Here is a 15,544-nt window from a genome sequence, read left to right on the forward strand (position 1 = left end):
CATATATGTATCTATCAATCAGCAGCTACTGCTATGATAGCACTCATAGATGTATCTATCAATCAGCAGCTACTGCTATGATAGCACTCATACATGTTGAGTACAGTTCAACACCAAGAGAATGTTGGTTGCCGTTTATTCATGTATCTATCATCACCTACTACCACATGTAATGTAGGACTCGTTTAATTTTTGACTAGGAATCCACAGCAATAATTATCACGTGAGGCTCTCCCGTTTGCCGATGATATTTGGCTTCTCCTGCAGAATACCAACTACTTCTTGAACTTCCGAGTGGGCCTCTTCTCGGCAGTACGACTCTTACTGCAGGTACTGCATATAGGATATGACTCATCTGTGGTACCTCAGCTCCTCAACACAGGAAACGGATTGTACTGACTTCACGCGCGAAAAAAAAAGAAAAGATTTTTAGGAGCGGACAACCTTTATGGGGCGGGCGGCGATGATAAACAGGAATTTTTTTTTAACCAGCCTTAGGACGGGTACCGTTGCTCGTCATATGTAATGGCGATACAACAATTTTTACTACTCCTGGCTCTCGGGGGGAGTTCGTGGCCATCGCAAAAGCACAAAGTCACGCATGATTTTATTGTTGTACATACCAAGACCTTTCAAAAAAATTTGGGTGACAAGCCCAAATCTGTATAGATTTTGCTACAGAGGGCGCTTTTCAAAATGGCAGCCATAAGTATTACTTTTGACCATATCTTGGTCTGTGAGACTCATAGAGACATGATATTGGTGCCTAAACCGATGTATTCAGGGTCAACGAACTCAATAAGACCAATAACAATTACATTGGCTACTTCGTTTGGGGCAGCCATCTTGAATTTCAAAATGGCCGCCATTCAAAATCGCAGTTGTCCATATATCAGTCATCAAAACACATAGACGCTTGATGTTTGTGGTTATACTCATGCATTTAAGGCCAAGGAATCCAATGATGAGAGTACTAGTACCCGACTGCAAAGCCGCAATGAGCCGGCGAAGCCAAAGCCTCTTGCCGCTATTTTACCCATCACTATGGCATCAGTAGTTAGGTAGTTGGTAGGTGTAGTAGGTACCGTACCTAGTTCAAAATGACACCATTTGCATTCTGGATGAGATTAAAATTTATAAAATTTCCTTCTTGATTAATTCGGTGAATTCCGTCTCAACTTCGGATATTTCCGGCCGTGAAAAACTATCCCCGACGGCCGCGAGATTTCAAAAAAATTATTCTTCATCAATTTTAGAATATTTGACGCCGTTTTCAGCGTCCGAAATGTGGTAAAAAGCTTTTTTGAAATATTATTTCAAATGCTCGAATCTCATTGGTTCCGGTAATTGGTGACGATTTTCGTTGAAGATAACCAGGGCCTGTGTGGGCCCGGGGAACGAGGTTGGTCTTAAAGTATTTTAATTACAAATTAGAGGTGCATACGATTGTGAATCAAACAAAGACGGGTGAAACAAACTCCTATTGAACTTTTTCGCAATTCTTTTATGCATACTTCCACATCCGGAAGATGGCGGCCTCCATTGAGTGATTTGATTTTTGAAATATTTTTCCAAATGCTCGAATCTCATTGGTTCCGGTGTTTGGTGACTATTTTCGTTGAAGATAACCAGACCCGTGCGGGCCGAGGTTGGTCTTAAAGTATTTTAATTACATATTAGAGGTGCATAAGATTGTGAATCAAAAAAAAACGGGTGAAACAAAGTCCTATTGAACTTTTTTCAATTTGTTATGCATACTTCCGCATCTGCAAGATGGCGGCCTCCATTGAGCGATTTGGTGCGTCAAAGCTTCGAAATTCTCAAGGGATCCAGCAAAATCTGGCTTTTCAACATAATACGTACGCGTTCATTCACAACACCGGCTTCACCGGCTATAATAATACAGTGGTTCATTTGGTTGAGTTATCATGTAACCTAAAAATCCACAATGGCGTCCAAAATGGCCACCAAAACCTAACGGCTATACTTGAAATGACTCTAAATCAATGATTATTTTCCATCACTGCACTTTGATGAGAGGTTGATAGTCTGCTCAAGATTTTGATCACCACCAACTGCTGTGAAGCGACCAGGCTTGTCCTTAATTGAGAAGGAATGACCCTCACAGAAGTTCCTGAAGACAGATGGTGCTGTTTCAGGCAGACTCCTTGCATCTTCTACGTACACTGTGCCCCAGGGAAGGTAATTAGTTGAGTCACAAGCAGCAAACTCATAGAGGGCATGTTGCATTGTATCAAGATGTAAGTCCCATAATCCTTCTCGGTCAGCTCGCAACACATCAAGAGATATTTCATGTCGTTTCAGGAACTGACACCAGAATTGTAAGTTCTCATTTGTGGATGATCTTGTCTTGATGAAAGTCTTCAGATCATCGATTAGCTTTGAAGAGGACATTTGGAACTGCTCCAAGAGCTTCAGACTCTCTGATACATTTCCACTGGCTGTGCTTTTCTTAAGCTGATCTAGAATTTCTAGTTCATGAGAATAGTTTTCGACTCCTTTATCCGCAAATAACTCCTTGTACAGCAGGCGTTGTATTGATTCAGCTGGGAGTTTTTGCGCATCCAGTGAACGACTGTAATGTCCTGCATTGAGAATAGAGTTCTGGATCACCGTTGGCCCATACACTCCAGCTTCTAGCCACACATTTTCTGCACCACTTCCTTGTAAACTCTTTCCAGTGCATTTTAGCAAAGTCTTGACTGTGTGGAATGTCCCAAGACATAGTACGAGACTCTTGAATTCCGCTGGTCGCAGAAGCTGGATCTCCTTAGCCATACAGTACACCTTTTCATCTGCATAAACGGAAAGCTTGTCCTGGACCAGTTGTGAGCATATAGCTACCAGATTCTTCATCTGTGTGTACACAGCACTATACAATGTGACGGGATATGGCAGAACAGGTAGGAATGCTACTTGCTTGAGTGGAACTTTTTCATCTGTCCAGACGGCATTACTAGCACTCCAAGAAGGCATGGTCTGCAATTGATGGGAGATGATGCGAGCAACCTGGTTGTCTTTGACCTCAAGGTTAAGACGTCCAATTGACCACGCAATGCCAGTGAGCTTCTTTTCTTCTGTGTTATCACTTATCAGATTCGGAGAGTTCATCATTGCCCTTGAAGGAACTTGGAAGGTCAGGTCGTTTCACAGGTGCATGGAAATCTTGAAGAATCTGGCATGGGAGCGTTCCCTTAAAAGCCTGCGGGCCATGTTATGAGCTAAAATATTTTAAGAAGGTGCATCATGTGCATATTGGGTTTAAATCGAGGCATATGCAGTAATTAATACCTATTTATTCCAACAAATTACTCATCAAGTACAGTTTTTACATCAGATTATTTAAGTGTGCAATATCTCGAATAAATTGGGTCAGTATAGTTGGTATTCATAAAACAGACAGGGTACTCATCAAAATTTATATGTAAAAACATGTATTCAAATAATATGACAAAATTGGCTCAAATATGTATATTCAGCGGTACAATTCAGGACTCGTTTCCGACCCTTTTTTTAAATCTGCACGCTTTAAATGACATGCAGACAATTTTCAATTCCAGGTCATGTTTCAGACACTTTTTGTAATCTACATGCTTTGAATATGTAAACAAATCTTTCCAATTTCAAGCCATGTTTCCGACACTTTTTTTAAAATCGACATGCTTTAAAAGATAGGTATACAAAGTTTCATGCTTTCTGCCACAAGTGAACATGTCATCCATTTTTGTCACATATCCGCCCCACTATGAGGGGCAAACTGGGCAAATATATGAAAAACGTGCCACATATGCACGCAATGATATTTGCTGCTCGACACCTATACCTCGCTGTTTCAGCACTGAAAGTAAGACTTTTGACTGAATAATACAGAATTAAAAACGTTTTCTCTTTGGTTTCTCCTTTTTGAAACAATCAAGACTGGGAGGAGTATGTTGGGAAGATTCATGGCACGGTTGGGAAGAGGTGGTTGAGTCGGTCCGGCTGGTTGAGCAACATTTCATTTCACATGAGATGATGAGACGTCAACGATTTCGAACATGTCTCTGGTAATTTTGTTCACGTGTGATTATTTTTTAAATTTGTAATAGGATTACAATTAGAGAGCTGAACGACAATAACGAATGAGTGAATAAGGTGGATCGGTCTCCAAATACCAAGCAAGGATTGGATTAAGAACAAATCCATTATATATTTATTAGCGATCGAATGAGGGTGTGGTTCTGAGTGCGTGCGCAGCACACCCGGCACACCCACTTGCCAGGACGAGTTGTTGTGCAGCCATGTCGGCATGCGTGAGTTATCGATCGACGGATCGTCTCCTTTGGGAGACTTCGTGCCCCCCAAACCCACCTGACTGTGCTGCATCTTCTTTAAGAAACCTCATGCCCCCCCATCCCCATCCCCTCCCTCACCCCCTCCGTATACCCGCTTCTGCTCCCATCGTCTCCTTGGTGAAACCTCTTCCCCCCCATCCCCACCCCCTCCATATACCCGCTTCTGCTCCCATCGTCCCCTTGGGGAAACCTCTTCCCCCCCCATCCCCACTCCCTCCGTGTACCCGCTTGTGCTCTTCCTTTTCCAAATTCCAAGCAAAGCACGGGTTATGCTCAATCAGGTTTTATATTTGCGCACGGAATTCTTCTATCAATTATAATAATGTTGTTGTTTTACGGTTATGTAAAACTACTAATAGAAGCTTTATTTTTATGACCCAAATAGTATTAACTATAAGTGATTATCAAAGGACCTTTTATTTATTACGTGTTAAAAAGAGCAGAACATTTTTATCTCATCTTTTTCCCTCCAAAATGCGCCGATGCATGACCCTTCCCATTCCCATTTACTTTCACCATGACTCCCACGCTCCCCAAACCTAACAATTTCCATCCCCAAAAACTCCTTTTTCTTTAGACCCAACCAGGCCTCATCCCGCATGGGGTTTACATTTGGATGTGGTTATTCCGTCCGTCCAATAACCCCAATCACCGCACCCCTACATAACACCTTTAATTATACATACTAGGACGTGCCCGTACGTGGGTGCCCGTTCCTTGCCAAAAAAAAAAAAAAAAATGTCTGGGCGTGCCCATGGGCCCATGGGCCCATGGGCGTGCCCGTAAGTGCGTGATGTGACCGTACAATGAATGTATCGTCGCGACGCCGCAGCTCGGATGGCGCTGCAGTTAATCGGGCCTGTATGGGCAGAGTTATTATAAACGTGTACTACAATCGATCGTACCTTACAACAATCAACACAGATTGCAACGTCAAATAAATGAATACGCTCTCAAATGTGCCGTCCGAGGCAGCGTCTGCTCGCCACGTTCAGCATCAGTACGTCGTCACTATAACTATCCGTAAGTCCGGAAGTGACGTCCTCATTTGACTGTCCGGAAGGTCGCATATCGCAGTTACGATGAATCGCAAATTAGTTTTAAAACATAGTTTAACGCCAACATAGCGCCAACATAGTTTGCCAACGTGAAATAAATGAATACGCTCTCAAATGTGCCGTCCGAGGCAGAGTCTGTTCGCCACGTTCGGCACACGTGATAGCTCGCTGCTCTCTGATTGGTTGAATCGTTTTTTGGACATAGCTCGGTAACTACTTCTCCGATTAATATGAAACCTTGAAAAGGCACATCCTCAGGTCCCCAGCAATATACCTGGCAAGTTTCAAGTATATCGGACCCGTGGTTGTCGAGAAACAGCGGTCACAGACAAACACACACACACACACACAGACACACACACACACACACAGAGATTACTGGAATTATAGATAGACTAGGGCGTGCCCGTACGTGGGTGCAAAAAAACATCCGTGCAAACAACAACAAAAAAAAACTTTGAAACCACGTGGCAGTAACGACCACAGAACCCCCCCCCCTCTATTTACATGAAATGGTTTGGTCCATTCGCAAAGCCAAAGCGAACGGCTTGCGAGTACGGTAGAACCCCCCCCCCCCCCCCCTCTATTTACATGAAATGGTTTGGTCCATTCGCAAAGCCAAAGCGAACGGCGAACGGCTAAATCGCCATAGCTCGGTAACTACTTCTCCGATTAATTTCAAACCTTGAAAAGGCACATCCTCGGGTCCCCAGCAATATACCTGGCAAGTTTCAAGTATATCGGACCGGTAGTTGTCGAGAAACAGCGGTCACAGACAAACACACACACACACACACAGACACACAGAGATTACTGGAATTATAGATAGATATATATATATATATATTATATATATATATATATACCCTTTACAAGGACGACTACCAACATTCCACCTTGAATTATTAATTTATTGATACACATTACCAGGACAACTACCACATTCAATTATTTATTTATATACACTTTACCAGGACCACTATGGACATACCACATTGAATTTTTTATTTATATACGTTTTCCTTTTCCCCAACATTTATTTATTTATATATTTAAATGTAAATCTCGACAGCCCATTTTTTTTTTTTTTTTTTGTATACAAGATCGAGGCTCGTGAAAGAGCTAACATTAATCACACCAAAAGACAAACCGACAGACAAAACACAAAAAACAAGGGGAGTGGCAGACAAGATGGGGAGAGAGGGGGAAGGACACAAAAGAGAGGGGGAAGAGGGGGAAGGACACAAACACAACATTTGAGAGCAGGGACATCGGGAGGACTTGGGGGGAGGTGGGAGAGGAATAAAACATATGAACACTGCAAGGACTCTGGGGTGAATTACCGGGGGTAGAAAAGATCAAGGTTTTCGATGGGGGAAGATAAGAGATGGTGGTGAACAGCTGTTTTAAAGACCTGGAGGGAGGAGTGGGATTGAAGGGAGTGGGGGAGTTTGTTCCAGAGGCGGGAGAAAAGGGGAATGAAAGAGTGAAGGTGAGCAGAGAGCCTAGACTTTGGCAGTTTAACCATAAGAGGGTTGCAGGCAGATCTTGTGCGACCTGAAGGAATATTGGGGGGACAGAGCACAGAGAGAGCTGGGGGAGCAAGGCCGGAGAGGAGTCGGTAGAAGACAGAAAGACCACCAACCTGCCTGCGGTGAGTGAGTGAAAGGCCCTCGGTGTTGACTACATCGCAGGAGATTCCAATGATTCTGAAAGCTTTGGCCTCAACAGTGTGAAGCCGAGCAAGGTGTGAGGCAGGAGCACCAGCCCAGAGGGGGGAACAGTATTCCATTGAGCTGCGGATGAAAGCCTTGTATGTGGTGAGGAGCTCAGGTGTGCCAAGGAAGGACTTCGCACGACGGAGGATGCCCAGTCGGCGACTGGCTTTGGAGTTTAAAGTGTTATTGGGGGCTGTTTCTTCGATGAGGATTTGCATCCTTGTTTTTTCTCGATTTTATTTTTCTCATTTTTCAGCACATTGTGCGTACAATCATGGTGACCCTCAATATCGTATTTAACAAGTATGACAGGATGAAGCAGAGGTCGTGAGTGCACTTACCTTTGAGCTGTGGAGTCTGTTTGATGACCTGACTATAAACTGTTGGTTTGGTGTTTTTCAAGCAGGGCATTGCATCAGAAAGATGGACGTTAAACTGGGTGTCCCATCTGCTAGAATTAGTTGGTGAAAGCTAAATATCCCACTGTTTTTTGTGAATAGTAGGCGAGTTATCCCTAAACAAAGGCCAAGTTCCTGCCATAATCACCTTGTCAAACACCAGGCCTGGTCAACCAGTTCATGAAAAAACTGGGCTAAAAACATTCACCAGTCGACCCTGCAAGAAGATCGGAATAATTGTGGCCGTCAAAAAATGCTAATGGAAGCTTTAGTGGAAAAAATGCTAATGGATAGTGAGACCCAAAAGCTTGAGCAACAGAACTTCTTGGAGAGGATTGTTGAGAAAGTAGATGGGAGGGTTTTCCAGTCGGTCTTTTCGGAGAGACATCGTAAGAGTGTGAGATTTGTCAGGATTGAAAGACATGTTCCACTTGTTTGACCAGTCTGATTTTGTCCAGGTCTGCAGAGAGTGAGGAGGCTGCAGACTGCCGATCTGAGGGATGAGGAATGGAGCGGCAGATGGTGGAGTCATCGGCAAAGAGACAGAGAGGATTTTCCAGAGTCGGAGAGATCATTGATGAAGACCAGAAATAGCACAGGGCCCAGAACACTACTTTGGGGAACTCCAGCCAGAACAGGCAGGGGAGATGAGAGAAATCCATTCAGGGCCACACGTTGCCTACAACCAGAGAGGAAGTCCGCAAGCCATGAGTGGAGATTTCCATGGATACCATAGGAGGAGAGTTTGGTGAGCAGACCTGGGTGCCAGACCGCATCGAAGGCATGTGATATGTCAAGTGGGACAGCTCTGAGTTCCTGTTTGGCATCGAGGACCTCCATCCATTGTTGAGACAGCAGAAGCAACATGTCCAGAGTGGAATGACCTGGTCTGAATCCAAATTGATGATCAGAGATTAGGCCATTAGAGAAGAGGAAGGACTTGATATCCGAAGCAATGATGGATTCCATGACTTTGCTGAAAATTGGAAGCAGGCTGATTGGTCTGTAGTTGCAAGGATCTGTTTTTGCACCTTTTTATGTAAAGCGGTAATGTTTGCTGATTTCCAAGATGCTGACAGATGACCTTGAGCAAAAGAGAGGGTGAAAAGAACAGAGAGAGGGTGAGATAGAGTGGCAGAGCAGGATTTTAAGACCCGTGGGCTGATGCCATCTGGTCCAGTTGCAGATTCAGTCGAGGTTTTACAAAAACTTCTGCACATTGTCAGGAGAGGACAGAGTCCAGGAGCAGTTGGGTTCGACTGGGAAAGGTGGGAACAGAGAGAGATGGGTTTGGCACACAATATTTTGACGTGCTATTTTTGACGTGCTATTTTTGACGTGCTATCAAATATTTGACGTGCCTCAACGTGTACGTGCTCTCCTGAATGCTCGTGGGGGTTGCACGAAGTACTGAACTGTAATTTTACTGTCCGTAATCCCAGTCGTAATTTAACTTTTGTTTTTGTTTAAAAAATTTTTGGCTAATGTGCAAAATAAAGAGATACTTCTGGAAAACGTACAGAAGTTTAACACAGTACTGTCCATGAATTGAGTTCGATATTAGTTTACATCACTTTCAAGGATCAATTTATTTGTTTCGAAATGTCAAATGTGGTTTTTGTTTCTTTTAAAGGTCACATTAACAAAATCTAGAATAATTTCAACATAATTCCAATGAACTTTTGGTTTTAAGACATCTTGAAAAGTAAGTTCACCCCCACAAAAAAAAATTCCATATTAAATGCCAAGTCTGTATATATATATATAAAGAAATAAATAAATCCACATCCTGTGTATTGAGATCCAGAAAGTTTATTACTGTTGTGTTTACATATTTCAGATAATCAAATGATAACTTGTGACACCACTTCTCCTTCCCTCACACACTCCGTTGTGTCTGTATCCACAGGGAGCTGACCCACTTTGGATCTATTTTTCAGCTGTGGCTGGCCAGGTAATTTTTTATTTCAACCTAGGGAGCTGAACTCCTGGTTAGCAAATTGCTTATTTCAGCTGAAGCATGGTGGTAATAATTGTGTTGCTGTTGTGACAGGATGGACAAATTGATGCTGAAGAGCTACAACGTAGTCTCACTAGTTCAGGAATCTCGGGCAACTACAAGCGTGAGTGTCAATAGGGCTATTTATTTGATGTTACATTTCCCATCAGGCATGTTTCCAGATCCACATAGTTTTCCAGTCCACCATGTTTCCCGGAGATAAGTCGTATTGTAAAATGTGCACCGATGAGGAGTCAGCGTCCATTAAAGAGCACAAACGTTTCCCCCACCCCCCACAAACGCTTTACTCAGCCTGAAAATTCTTCCACAGAAAGCTGCCCTCTCTTGTGCAGAGATCCATCCGATCTCATCTTCAGCTATCCTACCCTTCTCTGAATCTGAACCTCATGGTGAGCCAGTTGCTTTGAAACAATTTGCCTTCTCTTACTGGAAGGCTAATCCGAATGAAGGCAACCTCAGATCATTCGACAAAGCCCAAAACAAGTGTCTTCTCTCAGGTGAGCCAGAAAATAACATATGTCCAATCTCAAGAATGAACTTTCAAACTTGTCTCCCTCCAAAACCTGGTGGCGCCTTGTCAACTCGTGTATGGTCCCCTTCCATCCCTTCAAATGGCACCACAACCGACTCCACTCATGAAAAGGCCGAATTCCTCAATCATGTGTTTGCTTCCAAATATTGTGTCCCCAACCCCTCGCTCCCTGTACCCAACCTACCCAGTCACACCAAACTGCTCCTGGACTCTGTGTCTTTTGCACTTAAGAAGGTAGAGAAGTTTCTGACAACCTTTAGCCTCGATTCTGTAACTGGATCGAATGGTGTCAGCTCATGTCCAAAAACTCTGCTCTACTGATCTTGCACAACTTCTTTTTGCTCGTTTCACTGTATAATTTGCCCTAGGACCTAGGTCATCTTCCATTTGCTGGGAAGACAGCCACGATCACCACATTACATAAAAAGGTGCAAAAAACAATCACCTTACTTCCCATCATCAGCAAAGTCATGGAATCCATCATCACAGTTGACATAAAATCCTTACTTTTCTCCAACAGCCTCATCTCAAATCGCGAATTTTGGATTCTGACCAGGTCCCTCCACCTTGGACATGCTGCTCGTACTCCTCCCAACAATGGATGTCGGCCCTCGATATGAGACATGAGATCAGGGCTGTCTCTCTGGACATATCTGGAGCTTTCGATGGAGTCCAGCATCCCACCTTGCTCTCCAAACTCTCGGCCGATGGCATCCAAAGCCAAATCCACACATGGCTGATGATTTTTCCTCTACTCTCATAATCAACGTGCCGCTCTCAACATCTTTATCTATTTGCTGATGACTCCACCCTCTGCTGTGTGCCATCCCTCATCCTTCAGACAGGAAGGCTGCTGCCTCTTCCCTCTCTTCAGACCTTGAAAAAAAAAAATCACAAGCTGGTCAAACACTTGGAATATGTCTTTCAATCCTGACAAATCTCACACTCACTCTTTCTCTCTACGAAACAACCATAAAGCAAACCCTTTCCCACCCCTCCATTTACTTTCTTAACAAGCCTCTTGAAGAAATTCAGTCACTCAAACTCTAGGGTCTTACTATCAGCCATCATCTTTTTTGAGCAAAGCACATTTCAAAATTGGCCTCCAAAACCAGTTTGCCAAATGCACATCCTCTGTCAAATGAAGTCCTTCCTTGGTCCCCAGCTGAGCTTCTATCAACCTATAAGGCCTTCATCCACAGCTTGATGGAGCACTGCTCTCCCCTCTGGGCTTGTGCCCCTGCTCATACCTTGCTCAACTTGATGCCGTGGAAGTCAAGGCATTCAAGATCACTGGAATTGGAATCTCCCATGACAAAGCTGATTTATGTGAGAAAAGTTTAAAGCGAACCCAGGCAAGATGGCTCAGAGTTGAGTGCACATACCTCCAGGGCCTCGGCCAGTGGTTCCCAAATGTTTTTGGTGGCGACCCTGCATACAATCTTGTCCTGGTCTGGCGACCCTGAATGCTGTACACGGTGTTAATGACCTATCATTTTGATAGTGTTTATTCACATGGTTTTGATTCATTAATTACCAACACAAAATGATTTTCAAAGAGTTTTTAATTGGACAAAATGAAAAACAAATTTAAAAGGAAAATGAGACTTTATCACACGAATAATTTCTCAGTGGTTACCTGATATTGCTTCATTTTCTGGGTAAGCTCCTCTAAGTTTGGTTTTATGTTGATGGACAGAGCACAATGCAAGTCATACTGAGGATCCACGTGGGTCCACTTCCTTGCTTTAGTCTTGATTGCAACAAGACCTGAAAATCCTTGTTCACAGAGATATATTGTTTGAAAATGGAGAAGAGCTTTTTCAGCCTCCTGAGTCAGAATGGACTTATCCTCAAGTTGCGTGAAAAATTTCGAATACGGGAGCTTTTCAAAGCGTTGCTTCTGCATTTGATTTTCCTGGGTTTTTTTGTATACAAGATCGAGGCTCGTGGAAGAGCTAATATTAATCACACAAAGAGTCAAACCGACACATAAAACACAAAAATAAGGGGAGCGGTAGACAAGATGGGGAGAGAGGGAAAGGACACAAACAACATTTGAGAGCAGGGACATTGGGAGAAATGTGGGAGGAGGAGGGCTTTGGGGGAGGTGGGAGAGGTATAAAGCATATGAACACTGCAAGGACTTCCAGGAAAGAAGTTGGATTACAAAAAAAGTGTATATGGGGTGAATTAGCGGGGATAGAAAAGATCAAGGTTTTGGATGGGGGAAGATAGAGATGGTGGTGAACAGCTGTTTTAAAGACCTGGAGGGAGGAGTGGGATTGAAGGGAGTTGGGGAGTTTGTTCCAGAGGCGGGGGAAAAGGGGAATGAAAGAGGCAGAGAGCCAAGATTTTGGCAGTTTAACCATAAGAGGGTTGCAGGCAGATCTTGTGCGACCTGAAGGAATATTAGGGGGACAGAGTACAGAGAGATCTGGGGGAGAAAGGCCGGAGAGGAGTCCGTAAAGACAGAAAGACCACCAACCTGCCTGCGGGGAGTGAGTGAAAGGCCCTCAGAGTTAGCTTCATCGCAGGAGATTCTAGTGATTCTGAAAGCTTTGGTTTCAACAGCGTGAAGCTGAGCAAGGTGTGAGGCAGGAGCACCGGCCCAGAGGGGGGAACAGTATTCCATTGAGCTGCGGATGAAAGCCTTGTATGTGGTGAAGAGCTCAGGTGTGCCAAGGAAGGACTTCGCACGACAGAGGGTGCCCAGTCGGCGACTGGCTTTGAAGGGCAGCTCGGAAATGTGGTTTTCCCAAGAAAGAGCATGGCAGATAGTGAGACCCAAAAGCTTGAGCAACAGAACTTATTGGAGAGGATTGTTGAGAAAGTAGATGGGAGGGTTTTCCAGTCGGTCTTTTCGGAGAGACATCGTAAGAGTGTGAGATTTGTCAGGATTGAAAGACATGTTCCACTTGTTTGACCAGTCTGTGATTTTGTCCAGGTCTGCAGAGAGTGAGGAGGCTGCAGACTGCCGATCTGAGGGATGAGGAATGGAGCGGCAGATGGTGGAGTCATCGGCAAAGAGACAGAGAGGATTTTCCAGAGTCGGAGAGATCATTGATGAAGACCAGAAAGAGCACAGGGCCCAGAACACTACTTTGGGGAACTCCAGCCAGAACAGGCAGGGGAGATGAGAGAAATCCATTCAGGGCCACACGTTGCCTACGACCAGAGAGGAAGTCCGCAAGCCATGAGTGGAGATTTCCATGGATACCATAGGAGGAGAGTTTGGTGAGCAGAGCTGGGTGCCAGACCGCATCGAAGGCACGTGATATGTCAAGTGGGACAGCTCTGAGTTCCTGTTTGGCATCAAGGACCTCCATCCATTGTTGAGACAGCAGAAGCAACATGTCCAGAGTGGAATGACCTGGTCTGAATCCAAATTGATGATCAGAGATTAGGCCATTGGAGAAGAGGAAGGACTTGATATCCGAAGGAATGATGGATTCCATGACTTTGCTGAAAATTGGAAGCAGGCTGATTGGTCTGTAGTTGCAAGGATCTGTTTTTGCACCTTTTTATGTAAAGCGGTAATGTTTGCTGATTTCCAAGATGCTGACAGATGACCTTGAGCAAAAGAGAGGGTGAAAAGAACAGAGAGAGGGTGAGATAGAGCGGCAGAGCAGGATTTTAAGACCCGTGGGCTGATGCCGTCTGGTACAGTTGCAGATTCAGAGTCGAGGTTTGACAAAAACTTCTGCACATTGTCAGGAGAGAAGGACAGAGTCCAGGAGCAGTTGGGTTCGACTGGGAAAGGTGGGAACAGAGAGAGATGGGTTTGGGACACAATATTTTGAGGCAAACACATAGTTGAGGCATTCGGCTTTGTCACGTGCGGTGTCAACTGTGTAGCCATTTGAGGTAAGGGAGGGGATGGAGGGGGAGCAAACAACAGAAACGGATTTGACAAGATGCCACCAGGATTTGGAGGAAGGAAACAGGTTTGAGAGTTCAATCTTGAGTGTGGAGAGATAGTGCTTCCTGGCACTCCTGAGGGCAGACACAGACTTGTTCCAAGCTTGGTGGAAGGAACCGAGATTGCCTTCCAAGAGGCAAAGGCAGGTTGTTTCAGGGCAACTGCCTCACCACAAGATTCAGTGGACCATGGACGAGAGTAAGGGTAAGACAACTGAAGACGAGATGGGATAAATCTGTGCATGAGAGAGAGCAGTTTACTTTGGAAGAATTCCCAGGAAGAATTGATGTCAGAGGCAGTAGAGATGGGAGACCAGTCCAGATGATTGATGGCTGCTTGCATCTAAGCCAGTCAGTCAGCCTGACTAAGCCAGTCAGCCTGAGTGAAATGCCAGACTCGCCGGCACTGAAGAGGCTCTCTGAGAATGGCCAGAGAGATGTCCACTTTAACAAGCACATGATCAGAAGAACCGATTGGAGCAGAAGAGCAGCAGACATTTGCAGGGAAGTTTGTCATAACTAAGTCCAAAAGAAAAGATACTCCATTGACTGCGATCCGGGTCGGGAAATTGACAGATTGTGTCAGTCCCAATGAGTCGCAGAAGTCCTTTGCTGAGGTGCCATGGCTGGTGAGAGAGGAACCCACACCCAGCCAGCTGGCATGATGACAGTTGAAGTCGCCACATATGAGGAAGAGACAGTTTGGATGAGTTGATAGAAGTTGGTCCATGCTGTCCGACAGCGAAATGTAAATGGAGTCATCACTGTTTGGAGGACGGTACAGAACACATATGAACAAAAGGTGGGAGCGGAGAGGAAGCCGTAGCCAGAGGTCCTCCTGGGGGTGTGGTGGAGAGAGGGCAGTGCAAGGAGAGTGAGGAAGAGTTTTTGATAAAGATAGCCACCCCACCACCAGGACGAGGCTCAGGTCTATCATACCGGAGGAGGGAGTAACCAGGAAGAGATATGAAAGCATCAGAGACATCTTGAAGGAGGAAAGTTTCTGTTAAGCAGATCAAGTCTGGATTGTCAGAAGCAACCTGAATGGAGATCAATCAGGTTTGAACGAAGGCCCCGGATGTTTGAGGTCCATACCGTTAATGAGGAGAGAGGGGGAGCATCGGGTGCAGGACACGGGAGGGAAGGGGTAGGGTCAGATGAAGGATGAGAGGGGGAGGTAGGGAGAGCAGCTGATAGTGTGTCAGAGAGGACAGAAGAGTTACAAGAAAGGGAAGGATGAGGAGGACGAAAGGTTTGATGGTGATGGGATGAGGCACAGTGAGGGGTTGTTTGAGGGGAGGCAGAGGAAAGTAGAAGGTTGGGGGAGGTGGAGGTATGAGATCGAAGGGAGACGAAGTGGGGAGGAGGCAGCTTTGAGAAGGAGGTGGGAGGGGGGAGAATTTGGGAGGGATGGTTGGGGGGGAGATTTGAAGGGGAGGGGTTGGGGGGGAGTTTTGAATGGGAGGGGCAAGGGGGCAGTTTAGGAGGGGAGGGGCAAGGGGGAGATTTGGAGGGGAGTGGTAAGGGGGGAGATTTGGAGGG

At 45.0% G+C, this 15,544-nt stretch overlaps 1 protein-coding gene across 2 annotated transcripts in view; it reads left to right on the forward strand.

The window, feature by feature from the left end:
• The first annotated feature begins 4,233 nt into the window (after positions 1 to 4,233).
• LOC137438099 (uncharacterized) overlaps positions 4,234 to 15,544 on the forward strand; it is a 144,171-nt gene continuing 132,860 nt past the window's right edge. For both annotated transcript variants that reach the window (XM_078766579.1, XM_078766580.1), the window contains exons 1-3: positions 4,234 to 4,313; positions 9,439 to 9,483; positions 9,583 to 9,652. In XM_078766579.1, coding sequence (XP_078622705.1) covers positions 4,302 to 4,313; positions 9,439 to 9,483; positions 9,583 to 9,652 — 127 coding nt within the window. In that variant the 5' untranslated portion in view covers positions 4,234 to 4,301. The remainder of the gene's footprint in view (positions 4,314 to 9,438; positions 9,484 to 9,582; positions 9,653 to 15,544) is intronic.

Source organism: Myxine glutinosa, chromosome 12, assembly GCF_964187855.1.
Source record: "Myxine glutinosa chromosome 12, kmMyxGlut1.1, whole genome shotgun sequence".
In the NCBI taxonomy this organism is placed as follows: domain Eukaryota; kingdom Metazoa; phylum Chordata; class Myxini; order Myxiniformes; family Myxinidae; genus Myxine; species Myxine glutinosa.